Source organism: Lagopus muta, chromosome 13, assembly GCF_023343835.1.
Source record: "Lagopus muta isolate bLagMut1 chromosome 13, bLagMut1 primary, whole genome shotgun sequence".
NCBI lineage: Eukaryota > Metazoa > Chordata > Aves > Galliformes > Phasianidae > Lagopus > Lagopus muta.
This window is the reverse complement of record NC_064445.1, coordinates 13880390-13897587: the sequence shown is the minus strand read 5'-3', so window position 1 is coordinate 13897587 and position 17198 is coordinate 13880390. Positions and strand designations below refer to the sequence as shown.

Genomic DNA, 17198 nt, shown 5'->3' with positions numbered 1-17198 from the left:
CAATGAACTGCAGAACTTAGGTGCCTAGTCCAGTACCTGCTGGTCCTTCTTGGCCAAGATCTCCTGGGCCACCTTTAATCCCGTTCACTCCAGTGCTTCCTGGGTAGCCTGATTCACCCTTGAGTCCTTCTCTCCCTCTCTCTCCTGAAACGATAAAAGCATACACTACACCAGAGCACGAGGTAAAGTAAGTGGAGGTAGGTCTGAAAAGAAACATATTAAACTGCAGCTGCAGCACTTAGGTCTGCTGGCCCTGGAGCAGCCTCCCGGACACCAAACATCAGTGCAAATTCCCCAGCTCTTCAGGGAGTGAAATGGGATGCAGCATGCAAATTGGGTGGGTTTAGGACATGCTCATTATCATCCAGATTTGTGGTCTACCTGGATACTAGACTTCTCAAATCTCTTCTACAGGACGAGACAAAAGTATCTAACTTTACTGATTATAAACAACCTTGAGCAGAGCACAGCTATCCAACTTAATTCCTGAAATTCTGCAGTCTTGAAGTGCAATTAAGGGCTACTCTACCTGGGAATCCTGGGTCCCCTCGCTCTCCTTTAACTCCAGCAGTGCCAGGAACACCAGCAGACTCTCCCTGGTCACCTGGAAAAGAAAGACAAATTGAGAAGACCATTCTGTACCTGACTGGGAGCAGCTCTCAGCCTGCTCAATAGTCTTGTTTATGAAAACAAACCTTGCTTACACTGCAAATTCACAAAGTAAACAAAGACAATAGTAAATAATGTACACGAGGAGTTTGAAAATGTTTATAAACAGCAATGCATGCAAATGCACTCAGGGCAGGATGAGACAAACATTTATCTGTAATTTCACAGCATCCTGCCCTTCATATCTTTAACTCAAGTTGACCAGAGAGAACAGGGCCTCTTGTAATGTCCACCACGTTTCATGAAGTGCTATGATCAAGATTTCAAAGGATATTAAAATATTCAGGCAATTGGCTTGAGACTGAATGAATGACCTACCAGGGGAACATCTACTTCCCAGCCAGTCATTGGAGAGCAATGGACACTTCCAGAACTCATTTGTCTTTGCTATTAATCTTAGGACTGCAGAGACTGAAAGACCAAATCCACAGTGAAAGATTGCTTACCCTTTGGACCAGGGAGGCCAATAGGTCCTGGGAATCCAAGTATTCCTGTGATACCATCTGAACCCTGAAATAAAAGCCCAAAGCTGGTTTTTGTTCTTTATTCTTACCATTTTAGGTTGGGGTCATGTGGGATAATGGACAGCAAAAATGTACGGAGAGGCATTATCCAAAGTGTCATTTGACAGCATAGAACAAACAAACAAAAAATTCTGCAAAGAAAAATTCTGTCAGCTTCTGGCCAGCCTCTTTACAGCAGAAGTACGATTAGAACACAGCATCTTCCCAAGCACTCTTTGAGAGGATGAAGATATTTAAGGAGATATTTACCCTCTCTCCTGGCATTCCTGGAAATCCTATTATACCACGTGCACCCTTCTGTCCTGGCAGCCCAAGCTGTCCAGATGGACCAGGGAGGCCTTGGTCACCATGAAAACCTCTCTCTCTGCTTGCTGACCCAACAGGTCCAGGAAGACCAGGCTGTCCACGGCTTCCTGGGATTCCTTTATCACCTGAGTTTATATAAAAGGGTACAATTCCAATTCATAGAACATTCATTTCATTTGACCATTCCTTTGACCAACTGACCCGTTACCCAAAGCTTTCCTTAGAGAGAAGGAAGGTTTGGCATACTACCGACAGAACAGAACTTGGAACAAAAATTGTTTTCTCACAATTTAGATCTGCCATAGGCAAATCTTGCTCAAATGTGAATGGCAGAACAGAAAATACTAACATTGCAGATTTTGTCAAAAGGAAAGCCATGCTTCATCAGGAGTAAACACAGCTCCCACACAACCGAAATGACAAATACTACAATGTTGTGATGTACCTCTGGGTCCTGGGAATCCTCCAAGTCCAGCTAATCCAGGATCTCCTTTGTCTCCTTTCAATTGCAGTGCCTGCTCTTGAGCCCCAAGAACAGGAAGACCAGGTGGACCTACATCACCTCTGTCACCTGAAGAAACATGAAGCTGCATTATTTTGCAGTAAGATTGTTTAACAAAAAAAGATTAACACCAGAAACTGACAGATAGAGACAGAACAGCCATATCTTCTGATGTCAGTTCATCTGCAGGTACACCTACTGCTGCCTTTGGTAACCAGACCAAAGTATTTCACATGGAAAGATAGAACACAGCATATAGAAGAAAACATTATTGTATTGTAATTGTTTTAAGTTTGTAATTGTTTTATTATTGTTACAATTTACAGAAAGGCCTCTAAAGTTCTTCTGCTGCACAGACAGCAAATGCCTTTCAACTATTTCTCACCTTTTTGACCTTGAAGTCCCAGAACTCCAGGGCTTCCTTTTTCTCCCACTGTGCCAGGAGTTCCTTTAATCCCATTGACCCCAGGGACACCAGGCAGGCCTGGCATGCCTGGGAAACCAAGGAGGCCAGAAGATCCCTTTTCACCTGTATGAAAAAGTCGATAAATAGAGAAAATTAATCTCTTCTGATATACTACATACACACCTAGCTGCCAGGTGGAGGCAATTTGTGTTTAGCCAGTCACCCACATCTGGGCAGTAAAACCTGATGGTGCAAGCAGAGCAGAGCCACTTCTGTCATGATACTTTCAACCAGCATTTTTTTGGCTTTGAGAGCGTGGTCCTGCTTTGACTAGAGCATAAAATCCAATCAATCCACAAGTGAGCAACATGCAGTTACACATCTGTTTTGCTCTCCTGCTAAAATAACACTGAATTCCCCAAATAACCAACTACTGTATTTAAACTTGGTGGCCATACATTTTTACTTTTCTTTTGGTCTGTGCTTCATTCTCTCCCTTCTATGGGCTTTTCCCTCACTTTACAACTTCACTCACCATTCCTCATTTTTCCAAATGTCTTGTCTTTCTGTCTTGACGTACATGATACATTCTCCATAGGGGCCCTAGTCCTCACATGGACCTCCTCATGACTATAATTTGATTATTAAATTCATCATTCATAATTCACAGCTCAACAGCAAAACAAACATATCCTACCACCAGTTGAGAAATGTCTCTTCTGTAGAGCATGGCCTAAAATCAACAAGGTCTTTTTTTTTCTGGGCAGTAACCTCACACTGTTCCCCAGATGGAATACATACCTTTTGGTCCAAAGAAACCTGGACGTCCATCTTGACCAAAAGGTCCAGGTGGTCCTAAGAATCCTCTTTCCCCAGGAGGTCCAGGAGCACCATCAAGCCCTGGGAAGCCTTTCATACCAGCAGGGCCTTGAGGACCTACATCCCCAGTCACTCCTTTGACTCCAGGAAGTCCTGAATCAATACAAGAACGAACTCAATAACTCAACAGATTATGACATACAAACACTGGGGAAGTTTTGTGAGCTGCTTTCCAAACTCTTTAAGCACAGCATTGTTTTCTATACAACAAATGGATCTCAAGGCACATGCAGCCTACTTAGAAGGCATAAAGTTTAGAACTGCAAAAGCATTAGTCATCTAATCATAAAATACCTATGAAGAGGGTTACTGCCTACATCACTACACCACTGGCAAGAGTGAAACCCCTTATGATGTATCCATTTTTGTCTCCTTTACCAGACGCTACAGCGTAGAGCACCAGTCTTACCTTTATCATCAAGGCAGCCAAACCAGGATGGGGAGCATCTTTAATGTCAGCTACATCTACCTACCCCATCCTTAGAGTGAAGCAGAGATCAATTTGAGAGACTTGTTTTCACAAGTTTCTTTTCCACCTTGGTAGTTAAAGTGTTACTTCTCAAAAGCAAATTGCTCACTAAGGGAACAAGCTTCTGACAGTGTTGTGATAAAACCAACACCATATACTCAGTTTTGCCTCTAAGTGCTTCAGAGTATTTCTAGCTGAAGCTTTGTAATGGTTTACAACTTTCAATAAAGGCTCAAACCATTGAAAAGAGAATGCTTAGATCCAAAGGGAGCAAAGAAAGAAAAAAAATAATCAAGTGGCTTCTGAAAAATGACATTTGCAGCAGCAGCACCCAATATATGAGCTTCACTGCATTCAAACATTTTAAGTTACGATCCAGTATTTTTTTAAAGTAGATGAAATGGCTGCTGTATTTAAAAAAGAAAATTCAGGCTTAAATTTTGTGCACTTTAAGGATTTCCTTTTAAGCTTCAGGCTTTGCTGTTATCTGAGCATTCTCACTACAACAGTTCTTTGCCTTCTGGTTTGATTAGCAATAATAAGGGGTATCACCTATAGTCAATGCAATTCTTGTAGCATTAAAAGCTAGGTTGTTAGTCCATGAGCTTTTATGCTACACTGCATTTTCTCACCTTGACAGCCTATGTGAAGAACCCATTACCAAACAGTGTGACATCAGAAATGGGGAGTTGATAAATGGAATAGAAACATGGTGAAGGAAAAAACAGATACAATATGTAAACAGAAAGAATAAGGATACAAAGAAATCAATGATTCAGAGAATACAGCTGAAATATCTTAGTCATTTGGAGTTTATCATCCTAGCAATGGAAAGTATTTAAAAACAGTTGAAGGAAACAGTCATAGGTGGCATACAGTCCAAAACCATGAAATAATAGGGAAGTGAAAGTCATGTTAGCATTCTAATAAAAAGCTTAACAACTATAATTTTCTTCTCAAATTAGGTTAGTGCTTTCATTCATTTGTTGTCATCGTGTTTCAGCACTGTCATTCTGCAAGTTAGGACAGAATTACATCACAGACCATTATCTACTAATTCCCAGATGCCCCTCTGCTTGGTTCTCATGTCTTGAATACAGTTATCATGAAACACTCCAGTCACTACAGCTTGAGAGATACTGTTGTATTCAAGTGTTTTTTTCCTGTAAAGTGAAGGGAAATGGATTTATTTTCTGACCCAGCTGGAGTAGCAAGTGCTTCTTCTCAGAAAGCTACACAGAAGTCGCGTTTCAAGCAACCTCATATATGAAAAAATCAATCGTTATAAAAAAGGGAAATGAAGATTAGTGAATGTATACAGCCAGCCTGTAAATGCAGAGATGTGAAAACATATCAAAGTGCTTTCTCCTGTCTTTTTGCTGTACTTCTTACAACCTTGGGGCACCATTTCAGTGCAGAAGGATTCCTGTAGTTAGAGGTGAAAAGCTCAGATTCTGCACTGTGACCCCTATACAGTGGTAGGAGCTCTCTATCAGCAACTGGCAATCTCTCCCACACTTCCTCAACACTGCAGTGCTCAGCTCAGCTACTTGTCTTCATTTGAAGAAGTTACACACCTGGTGCTCCTGCAAGGCCAGCTGATCCCAGTGGTCCTGGTTTGCCCTTAATGCCAAAAGGACCTCCAGGACCAGGAGGTCCCCGCAATCCAGGGACACCTGAATACCCTGGATTACCCAGCTCGCCTTTAACACCTAGGAGGCCTGGTCTGCCATCCAGCCCTGGGAACAGAGAGGTGGGAGGTTACAAAGTAAATAAAACAAGATTCATTTTTTCAATAAAGAGTCCCAATAAAAGCCTTTGAGTTACATTAGATTCTAAAAACAAACCACCACACATGCACCTGCAAGCAGCTTAAAGGATCACTAATAGAGTATCTTAAAGAGATGGGAAAAACGAGAGATTTTTGAAAGAAACAGTTTGATATTCCCAGATACAAGCAGCATCAGTGCTTACCTTTTGGTCCTGGAAACCCAAGATCACCTGCAAGTCCTTTATCCCCTGAGAGCCCAGGTCGGCCACGCTCCCCCTGAGCTCCACTCTCAGCACCAAATACATCTCCAGGAGCTCCCTTAGTTCCAGCTAAGCCTGAAGCACCCATCTTCCCAGGCAAACCATCTGTCCCATCCAATCCTGGAAGTCCTTGTGACCCTTGCTCTCCTCGAGGTCCAGGGAAACCTCAGGGACACAGATAGTAAATGTCACTCACCAGAAGTACATGCTGTCTGCTTCCAGTAACATCTCTAACAAAATTTTTAAAATACCCGTGCAAGCAAAGGCTGTTTGGAAACCTGCAGAATGTTTTGGTATCAAACTAGAAACAATGGTTTCTCCACTACCACTACCCTGCACAAGAGCAGCAAAGATAACATACCAATCACACCTTTCTAACTCTGTCCTCCAGCTTTGGGCACTGAGGGGCAAAGACACCAGCAGTCCTGGTAAAAGGAGGACTGCAAAGTTCTCTTTGTCACTTACCAAGTAGAAATAAAGTAGCACTGCTGTATGAGTGTTCCACTGCATGACAGGCTACGTCATGCGATCTCTGACCCCATAAAGATCATATCCTCCCATTAATGCAGTGAAAAGAGATTTTGACAGCCATACTCACAGAGAAATGATGGACATATGGTGGCCTAACAGCCCACAGCTCGCTCTTCATTTACTACAAACATCAGAAACTCCCACAGCTAAAACAAGTCCAAATATGATGTACAGTGTGTCTTTACCAGAATATCACATGGTTTAGAACAGGTTTTAAAATCAACTTGAAGTTTCTAAACTGTTAGAAAGCATATGATGGTGGCCTCTGGAGAAACAAACTGTGTTGGCTGTCCTTATGTCCTTACACCAGCAGTATAATATTAAAAGCAGAGATGGCATTTGAAAGAAGCACTGTGGAGTTCACAACAGAACACTGTGAATTTAACATGTGGAAACATGGCCTAGAAGAATCAACTCTTTTGATAAAACACTGTACAAATTTATCATACGATAAAAACTCTTACCAGGTTCCCCTTGCAAGCTAATTATTCCTGGAGACCCTGGCTGTCCTTTAGATCCATGTAATCCAGGCTGCCCCGGAATGCCAGGAAAGCCTTTGCTGCCTTTGGGACCTAAGGATTAAAATAATACTAATGAATGAACAGTGGAAGGCAAAAACAGCACCAGGAAATGGGATCAGATCTCTTCAGCAAAGCTAGTGCAGAAACACTCACTGAAAACATAACTTAACCCACAACGCATCTCAAATCCATGGCTTTTTCAACAGCAGAAAAAAAGGCAGAAGAAAAGAGTTTGTGTTCAGAGGCTACTTGAAAGGGAAAAAATGGTGCAATCATTATGATCCTCTATGGAATTTAAGCCCAGACCCTTTGAAGAAAAAGACTACTATTCTGTCAGTTAACTCTCAGGAATACCTATCACTCATAGGACATCAATTAGCAGGTATTATCTTCTCTGAGGAATAGGTACTTCTTGGTAGTCATTACAATCAGCTTGTCTCCATACCTGGCAACCCAGGAAGGCCGGGAGTCCCAGGAGGACCATATGCTCCAGGAACTATGCAGGGCAAGGTGATACCTGAAACAAAGAAACAATAAGGGTGCACACAGTCCCTTTCAGAGAGATGGTCAGAAGAGAAAGATTTTGTATCCAGATGTTTTCCACAGGACATGTAAGTGATTGGGAGTGAACTTAAGTACACCAAACACTGCTGACATATGAAATACATGATGTTAAAAAGAAAGTGTTTGGAGCCTGGAGTCTAATCTCATCCCTACTACTTACTGTGTGCCCAGTAAGTGGTTGCAACTACTGTCGTGGAGTAACAGTAGCAGGATATCCATGGCTTCCACTAGCAAAGTAGGTATTGAAAAGGCAGTCTGTGACTCAGAATGCCTATGAGCAGGGGTGGGAGCTTTCAAAACCAGTGGGAGCAGAAAGGCGTTCCTAACTTTTAAAACCTGAGTATGTTTCTAAGTGGTATATAAACTGTATGCTACAGTGTGAAAGTCTAAAATAAATGACAGAATGCACATCTAGAAAGTACTGATAGATGTTTAAAAAACTGTGAACCCAGGGTTTATGCCAGAGAGATTCATATGCGCTAGGTGGAACAGCAAGGATTTATTTTTCTGTCTTGCTCTCCAACTGCTGCTTCTGCAATCTGTCAGACTAAGGAACAGCTGCCCTGTAAGAACACTTTCAGCAAACATGACTCAGCAATTGCAAAGCTCTTTGCATGCCTTTCGTTTCTTATAAACACTCTGTACCACCAACCCCTTTTCATTCAACTTAGGAGGCATTACCAGTTTGCTAGCACATCAGATTTACTTGAAAGATCTCAAACACTTCCAGCATTCCTCTTTGTCACTGACAATGCCAAGTCATGTTAACATGGTCACAGCAGTGATTATCACAAAAACTAACTCAAGCTTTTCCACTCCAAAAATGCTTCCAGTTATTTCAAGAGAAGTCTGTACTACAACTACAGAATTAGCTCCTAAATGGTGGTAACTGGCTCAGATTAATGCTATCTCAGATACATGTTCTAAAAATCAAAATTTAAAGGAACTTAAAAGCCTTTTAGTCAGATAAACTACATACAAAAGATTATCACAAAAGGAGCTTTGGGGAAGAAGAGTGTTTTTTTCATTACTTTGCTTGAATACATGCATAGGGGAACATTTGCTTAACTGCTTTGTTCTGGAGCTCTTTTTATTTCAGTAATAGTTCTGAAAACTGATTCAGAAGTCCCAAATATCAGTGAGTTATTACTTTTACCTGAACAACCAAGTAGGTCGTGCTTTCTAAAGACTTCATTTTAATTGTCTTGCCCAACACCATTGGTGTAAAATGGCTCTCTGGTGAGTAGGTTCCATTCAACACCATTAGTACTTGAGTATTCAACTCAGATATCTGCTGCTTATTATCTGTGTCCTCCTGAGAATAACAACTTCAGAAAGCAGTGACTGCTATGTCGAGTCTGGTAAGCCCGCACATCAGCTTTAGTTAACATAAAGAGCAATCTTTAATGCCTCCTTAAGGCTTGGTTACAAGAACAGCAGTAGTTGTTTTGTCACTTACAGCAGCTTTCAAAGTAAGAGCAGATGGAGAAACACGTACCCGGAGGGCCTGGCAGACCTGCTTGTCCTGGAGAACCATCCATCCCTGGGTCACCTGGCGGCCCACGAAGTCCAGCAGGGCCAGGATACCCAATGCCAGGAGAACCGATCTCTCCAGGACGGCCTTTGGAGCCAGGTAATCCTGGCAGACCTTTTTCACCAGGGAAACCTAGCCCACCATCACCCTGTAAGCAACAAAGACAATTACAGCAGAAAATCAAAGAGATGTGGAAAGAAGGTATACACTGCCATTTTAACAAATGCTTGAAGTTTTGTCAGTCCTGTGTGAGTTTCAAATGTGCCCAGGAAGGTATGTGGAAATCACTGTAAATCAGCCACCACTATTCCAAAATGCAGAAAGACCCAGTTACTACTACAAATAATACTTCATATTTTATTTGCCAACACACTAAGTACTACGTATTCAGAAAGATGCACATATATATGTATATATTTAATTAAAATATTCTGTTGTGGTTTTTCAGCTCCAAGGTTGTGCTCATTTGTTCAGTGCAAAAAAGCATTAGGGCCTTCCCCACTGCAAGAACTTCATCATTTGACTGTGTAGCCAGAGGCACAATGAGTTCCAATCACTGATCTTCACCAAGACAAATTTGTGCCCAAGGACTATGAGATTTTTTACGTGTTAGACTTATCACACAGATGATCAGGACTAGTAAACCAGGCCTTTTTAATCTCTCTGCTCCTCATTAGGATTCTGAATCACTGCTGCTAAAAGAATTTGAACTTACTGGTGGACCTGGTGGGCCTGGCAAACCTGGAAGTCCATCCCTGCCAGGAGTTCCTGGGAAGCCTGATGGTCCTATGGGTGCAGTGGCACCACGGTCCCCAGGAGCACCTCTGCCTGTTGCATAGGATGAATCACCTTTTTCTCCCTTATGGCCTGGAAGACCTTGCTGGCCAGCTGAAGCCTAGAAACCAACAGATTAAAAAAAAAGCAAAAAAAACCAAAACAAAGCAAAAAAAAAGCAGGCACATGAATATGCAGAGAAGAGCCTTTGCTTTCTAGAAATATCATACAAGATCAGGACACAACAACTGGAGATAGAAATAATTTCCAAAGGGTTTCCTATTGTATATGTTACACTTTAAAAAAAAAAAAAAAAATAAAAAAAAAAAAAAAAAGGAGGTGGGGTTTTGATTATTTTCAAGTGATTCAGTTAAATCAGTACAATTTTACAGTGGCAAGCCAAATGCTGGTGCACGTCACTATAGTGACAGCAGTCCTGGATGGCATCTGGGAACACTATAGCAGATTCAAATTATTAAGTCTTCTTCCCTATTACTTGGTGTGCTGCATTCACTGACATTGATAAAGAAATTCTAAAGTTTTAGTGTAGTGCAACTGAGGAGACTGCATCTAAGACACACAGCCTTCAAAGCTATGAGCAATGGTGTGGAAAGACCTCATTGTCCAATTTCAGGCTTTCTCTCCATACGGATACATATCTGCTTTCACAACCAGTCCTGTTAGGAAGAACCCTGGGTCTAATGCATGCTTGTGGCCAAGAGGCCCTGGGATGAATGGCTGTTACTGCTTTTACTCTTGGCTCCTAAATGGCAGTTCTCAGAATTTAAGAACCATTTCTTCCTCCATTTTTACATACAATAATTTCTCTACTTTCAGATCCTTTTCACATATCAATTTCTAGGTTTATTTATTTTTTTGTCCAAACAAGTACAAGAAACTTCACAAAAACTGTGTCCAGGTCTCAATGCAATCAACACCAGTGACTGCACATGGACATTTTTTCTCCTTTAATTAAGGATGAACAGTAAAAACTCTTCCTCCCTTACCAGAGGGCCTCGCAGTCCTGGTGCACCCACAGTGCCTGGGTCTCCACTAACACCTTTAATCCCAGGCACACCACGACTTCCTGGTGGACCCTGTGGACCTGAGATGCCTTTTAGACCTGCTCTTGTAATTCCTCCATCACAAGCACAATCACCTGCATCTCCTGTAAAATACAGTCACCACTCAGTTATGCTTGGATAAAGACCCTTTTACAGCTTCAAGATCTCCGTAAGTGGGATTTGGGTCAATTAGGACAAAACCATCCTGAAATGATATGCTGTTTAGCCTACTTTGCTCAAGGAGTATCAAGCAAGGGAAACTCCATCTGGGTTAATTTCTCTACAACACCCACCACCAAACTACCACACGCAGCATGATCCTAGGCATTGCGTATTATAACATGCTTACTTTAATACCTCTTCCCAAAGGTTTAGACTCTCCAAAGGAGATGGTTTTAGGAGAGTTTAGGTCAAAAGTCCTGTGGATTTTAGTAGGTATGTTTGCATGTCAGAGAAAGCAAATCCATACTCCCACTCACAGAAGGTTACAATGACCCTCAGCTGCTTAACTTCATCTTTTCTGGAACTGTAACTGGGCTCACATCCAAACAACAATGCGCAGTGATGTCTGTGTTATACTGTTTTGTTTTTATTTTTTGCTGCTAGTTCTGTTATGCACTAAAACCCAAGTTCTCATCGTTTTTTTTTTAGCACAGAGGAGAATAAAATTGTTCTGTCATTTCCAGCCTGTATTAAAAAAGCAGCACAAAGGATGTTATTTCTAAATCTCATTACATGTTATGGCTTTGAAGCACAACCTGATCAGCTAACTGAGTGTGAAATATTTATTTGCTTATTTGCCTGAGCAGAGGAATAAGAAAACAGGATTTCAACAGCAGTGCTGGGCACCATTCTCTCTGAATTGTAAAAGCTACTGCTCTTTTAATCCAACTAGAAGCTTCTCTGATTTGTCATAAAGAAACTTTCACCCTTAGGATATTTACCATGCTAAAGTGAGGTCAACTGATTGTTAAAAGGCTCTTCCAAAACAAGAGTCAATTACCTTTGTAACCTTTTGGACCCAAAGCTCCTGGAAGTCCTCTTTGTCCAGGCTCCCCTGGGGCACCAGTCCTTCCATCCAGGATCCCATCTGGGAGAAATGAAGGGCCTGTGTGTGGAAAACAAGAAAAAAGGCCTGAGAAGGCTTGATTTAAAGCTTGTTAATTACTTATAATGTGAGATATGCAACTGGCAGAAATGGTGTCAGATCAAGCAATGGCTTGTGGTTATGCAAGGAGATGAACAGAGGACCATGGGCTGCCATATGTTTGTTTTCCGCTCCTCATATAGAAGAGCAAAGATCTTGCAAGGTGGATATAACAGAGCTTTACTCCTCTACTGCTCTATTACTGCACTTTTTTAAAGATTTAATGGGCCAAATAACCAAGCAAACTGCAAACACATGGTACAGAGGGCAAACAAATTAGTCCACGCAGTTCAGGAAAGGGAACAAGTGGCAGAAGGTTAAGGGAAAATCCCATTACTCACTTTACAACTGCAGGACTACTCTCAGAATCTCTTTATATGCTGATGAATACAATGAAACATGAGCTGACAGAAACAGCAGAGGGAGGAGACCTAACATAATCTAACACTACAGTGTCTGAAAGCCCTTCCCTCAGTGACAACAGTAAGATGCAGTGCTGATCAGCACACATCTGATCTTCCATGGAAACAACCTGCAACCATCAGCTAAAAGCAGCTCCAAGAGCTTTACAGACTCTGCAGAAAAATCAGCAGGATTTAACTGACAAATAATTATTGATAAGGCAGCATTTAATTCTCCATGAAAAATCATTTAATCAGAGCACGCTCTGATTTTGAAACTTTTTGCTCTCTAGAACAAAACAAATAAAACATACTGTTTGAACTCAGTTTATGGCAGAATAACATAACACAAGGTTTACCACTTTACCAAACAAAACAATGCATAATTAAACCAATCAGGAAATACATAAAATTGAAATCACATTTCCTTATGTCTATAAACTGTTTCTTCAGGTATCCTATCTGACTCCTGGTACCTTAAATACTGACTTGCAAGATCAGTCATTTACCCCAAGTGCTCAAAAAGTCACAGGATCTTCTTTATCTAATTCAGTACACACCACGGGAAACTGTATTTAGCTTTCCTCCCATCAACCTGCATGCTATATGATATAACCCTCCTTTCTTTTCCCCAACTGAAACATGTTTCTCAGAAGTCAATATCTGAATTGGCTCCGTTTCATCCTACCAGAACAGAACAAACATAAATTGTGCCGTTAGAACCATGTGCTTCAGTCTATCAGGTTACCCACCTCAAAAATAATTAGTTTTTGCTAATGCTATTATTTGCATTTTGTTATTTCAGAGGGATGCAGATAAATATATCAAAGGTTGTGAATTACAATTACAATGCGATGTTAACCAAGCTTTTAAGATTTACAGATGAATAATTTCCACTTGCAAATAAATAAATACAGAAATCATTATTTGCTTTGTTTCACTATGAATTCAATGTAGAAATTGATGTCAAAAATGTACATACGTGATGACCCAGGCAATCCTGGTGCTCCTGGCAGACCAGGCAAACCATCTCTTCCTGGAGCGCCTGGTGATCCAACTGTTGCTCTTCCTGGTTCTCCCATTTCACCTTTCACACCAGGAATACCTGGAGACCCTCCAGGGCCCATTCCATCTAAACAACACTGACATGATTAGCAGCTATCCAGCAGCAAACATATTCTGATAGTTTTAATATTGTGAAAATTACTGTTGTGTCCTGAACTGTAACCATGTTAGTAAAGAACATTTTCTAATTGCATACAAAGGACAACTTATTAATTGTAGTCACCAGCTGGCACACACGTACACATTCCTTTGGTCATTCAAAAAACTTTACAGGGCTGTATTGAAATCTCACCAATAGGTGAGACAATTAACTATGGAACACCATGATTCACTAATTTTCAGATTGAGTTTGAGTGGAGGTAATTGCCTTGGTACCAGTGTCTGGAACACTGCAGCCAGGATTTCACAAATGACATTAAACAGAAACTCGAGTTAGATTTTTGATGGGACAAATGGGTTCCAGCTGCAGTGGTTTCACTTAGCCAACATGCTAGCTCTCTGCTGCAAAACAGAACTGCAGGGAACCCGCTTTAGCACAGGAGTTGCACTAGATGAGATCCAGAGGTCCCTTCCAACCCCTGTGTTTCTGTAATTCTGTGAAAAATGAAGACTCAATCAAAAAAGCTCCTTTTCAAAAACATATAAAATGTTCCATTTGTAGGAAAGGGTCTGTCAATTTGAAACTGAAATGGAACATTTAATTCAATTTGAAATAGAAATCAAACAAAACAACTTCTGTGTATCAAATATTGAGAGCTGGAGCCTTGAAACAGATTGTAATCACCGGGGGACTAATTCTGCTCCCACCCAAATGAACATGCTTGGTTTTCCTGTGCCTCTTCCTCACCTTCTGCACCTCACAGCAGCCTGTAAGTCAGGCCGGCAGGAGGATGGAGAGGCTCGCTGCAATACCTTCAACATCTCCAGCCTGCCACCCAGAGCCTTCTCACAACAAACGCTCAGAAAACAGCCTGTTAAGGTCACTCAGCAGATGCTTTACCTCTCTCCAGGCCTGGAAACCCTGGAACTCCTGGAAAGCCTGGTAGGCCACTGATCCCTTCATCTCCTGGAGGACCAGGTATTCCTGGGTTTCCAGGGTCACCTGGGGCACCTGTTAGACAAATAAAGAAAGACAAGGAAGAAAAACTTGAGAATTTCTGCTGAAGAACTGTACAGCTTACTACCTCTGTCACTGACCTCACTGACAGCAAAGCTGCTACTAGTAAGTCTGGTAGGCTAAGCTAACAATGATGGGAAAACTTCCTCCTGAGCCCAGTGAGAAGTTGTTTCAAACTTGACTGCATTTGAAAGAGAATGAGGCATTATGCAACTTGTCCCCATAATTTTACAGACTCCAAGATTGTTGTCACCCAGAGCTCTTTCAACTGTGGCATTAATTTTCTCTTCTCAATGGTATTCCTATCACACTGAACAACAAATAGGAGCAGAATGACATTCAGGCTATCCGTTCCTTTGGTACACAGAAATAAGACACACAGGTAGGCTACATTTCCCCATGCTCATATACAGTCAGTTTCCCAGGTGTTTAATTGTACCTTGAAATGTATCATTTTGCAAGTCAGGAATGAAAGATTTATTACAAATTCAGGTATAAATATACGGCATGAAATGTATCTGTATGTTACCAATACAGAAATGAAAGGAGAAATAACAAGAGATAGGCTAGACTCAAATCACAGCATGGAGAAGTGCTAAAATACAGAAATAAAACAAGTTGCATCAGAAAAAAAGTGCTTTAAACTCGTTTCAAAACAAAAAAGAAATAAAAACGTGTACCTGAAATTACTACACCTTCCTTGTCAACAATGATAGGAGGGCCTGGGGGACCAATGTCACCTACTTCACCCTGTAGAAAAAAAGGGGGAAATGGATTTCTCCAGAAAATGACTTAATACAACAAGCAACTTGTGACAAACTGTGGTATCATTAATTCCTGTCACTCTAACACGGTATCAAATCCTCTTTAACACAGGAAGTGCAAAATCTGACTGTTGTCCAAATCACCATCATAAATACATATTACAAACACAATCCGTTGTGCCAGAGCAGTGCAGCACTTTGATGATTCATGCAGTAGCACTGCTCTGTGTATAAACCTACACTACATGCTCTCCATCAGATAAGCCCTTCACTGCTTGCATTTCTCATGTTTGCCAACCATATATCAATGTTGGTGGCAGATTTTAAGTTCACTCACAGCAAACTACTGTACAGTCATTTTCCACTCCATTTCCAGACATCTGGCAGCCCTGGCAGCTATCTTAAGCATCCACTCACTCCCGTAAGTTTGACTGAAGCAATGACATTTATTCATGCAAATATATTTACAATGGCAGTGCTTTAGTATTTCCATCTGAGAAGTTACCTTTGTGCCTTCAACTCCATCCAGTCCTGGATAGCCTGGAATACCTGGATGACCCTGCAAAGTTGCAAACATGAACCTTTTTATGAAGTGACACAATAACATGGCATAATTTGATAGCTGAGACACCTTCAGTGCTTAGACCTGTATTGCAAAGCCAGTTTGTTGTCTTATACATACTGTCAAGCATCTGAGAAGGAATAAACAGTAACCTGATTGCACTGATTTCTCAGCACTCATAATACCTAAGCTGGTTTCTGCAGTAAAACATAAAAAGAGTATTTCACCTTTCTCCCTGGAATGCCATTAGATCCATCCAGCCCCAAAAGACCCTAAGAAAGGAAAACACATTATGTAACTTTCAGAAGCTCCATCTCAGTCTGCTCTTACTTCACCAGGCTCTGGGATGTCAGTACCAAAGAGTTAAAAGGTAAAATTTCAAAAGGAGAAGCTACTAATGGTTTTCCTTCTCTTCCAAATACTAACAATCATCGTCAAAAGCATCCAACAGGATAACTGATAAAAAGGTGTCTTATCTTCTTTAGTCATTATCTTGCTAACTAAGTTATGAGTTTCTCAACTTACAAGGTTGGTAGGTGGTTCGTCATTACAAAGCTGTGAAACTTAACAGAGACAAATATTTTCTGCTGTGACAGTTTTGTTCTTCGGATGCAGAACAGAATGCTTTGGTCTTCCTGTTGTGTATGAGCACCACGTTGCTGCAAGTTCATGGTGACTAGAAGAATCTATGGCATGTGATGGAGCATGCTGTTAACTTCCACCTTCACTGTCAAGTTTGACCAATCTCTATTGCCAGCTGGACTTCTTCATTCCCAACTATGTGTTCTTTCATAGCTTATTCTGATAAGGGGTAAAAGTTCCCTAAAGTCCCTGCAAAGCCTCTGTGAAGCTTTCAAAAAGCATGGAAAAAACTCAGGCCTGGTAGTATCAAGTCCTCCAGTACTCATGTATGATTTTCTTGGACTGCCTCATCTATTTTCATATTTCACCCTTAGTCTAAGACTTTACTGAGAGAAGAACTGTTGGTTATGTTATTGTACGGTGCAGGCTAATATGGGTCACAATTCTGTATTTGGGACTCCTACATGCTTTGAGAATGCTTCTGTTAGTGATAAGTCCACTTTATGAAACTAGTTTAAAAACAGGCATTTAAAGACTCTGTAAGGTTACCTACCCTGCCACCTGGCAAACCAGGCACACCTTTTTCTCCTTTTTCTCCAACACCACCAAAGCCCTGAGGGAAAATATTAACATTAGATCTGAAAGGAACTTTAAAGAACAATCCTAAATCAGAATGAGCACCGAAACATCTTTTAACATAAACTGCAGCAGAGATGCAAAGGAAATGGACTGTTTCTGCTGGGATTCTTTTGCCCCAGAAAGAAATCAAGCATTATATTCTTCATG

At 41.1% G+C, this 17198-nt stretch overlaps 1 protein-coding gene across 1 annotated transcript in view; it reads right to left on the bottom strand.

Moving 5' to 3' along the window:
* Positions 1 to 17198, bottom strand: part of COL4A6 (collagen type IV alpha 6 chain) — a 121022-nt gene that overhangs the window by 8082 nt on the left and 95742 nt on the right. The window contains exons 14-34 of the mRNA XM_048959945.1: positions 16966 to 17025; positions 16058 to 16102; positions 15774 to 15827; positions 15185 to 15254; positions 14388 to 14498; positions 13305 to 13454; positions 11778 to 11882; positions 10718 to 10878; positions 9652 to 9831; positions 8901 to 9084; positions 7284 to 7355; positions 6782 to 6889; positions 5730 to 5951; positions 5333 to 5494; positions 3209 to 3379; positions 2387 to 2530; positions 1945 to 2070; positions 1443 to 1624; positions 1116 to 1179; positions 530 to 604; positions 37 to 144 (exon numbers count right to left, since the gene is read on the bottom strand). Coding sequence (XP_048815902.1) covers positions 37 to 144; positions 530 to 604; positions 1116 to 1179; positions 1443 to 1624; positions 1945 to 2070; positions 2387 to 2530; positions 3209 to 3379; positions 5333 to 5494; positions 5730 to 5951; positions 6782 to 6889; positions 7284 to 7355; positions 8901 to 9084; positions 9652 to 9831; positions 10718 to 10878; positions 11778 to 11882; positions 13305 to 13454; positions 14388 to 14498; positions 15185 to 15254; positions 15774 to 15827; positions 16058 to 16102; positions 16966 to 17025 — 2554 coding nt within the window. The remainder of the gene's footprint in view (positions 1 to 36; positions 145 to 529; positions 605 to 1115; positions 1180 to 1442; positions 1625 to 1944; positions 2071 to 2386; positions 2531 to 3208; positions 3380 to 5332; positions 5495 to 5729; positions 5952 to 6781; positions 6890 to 7283; positions 7356 to 8900; positions 9085 to 9651; positions 9832 to 10717; positions 10879 to 11777; positions 11883 to 13304; positions 13455 to 14387; positions 14499 to 15184; positions 15255 to 15773; positions 15828 to 16057; positions 16103 to 16965; positions 17026 to 17198) is intronic.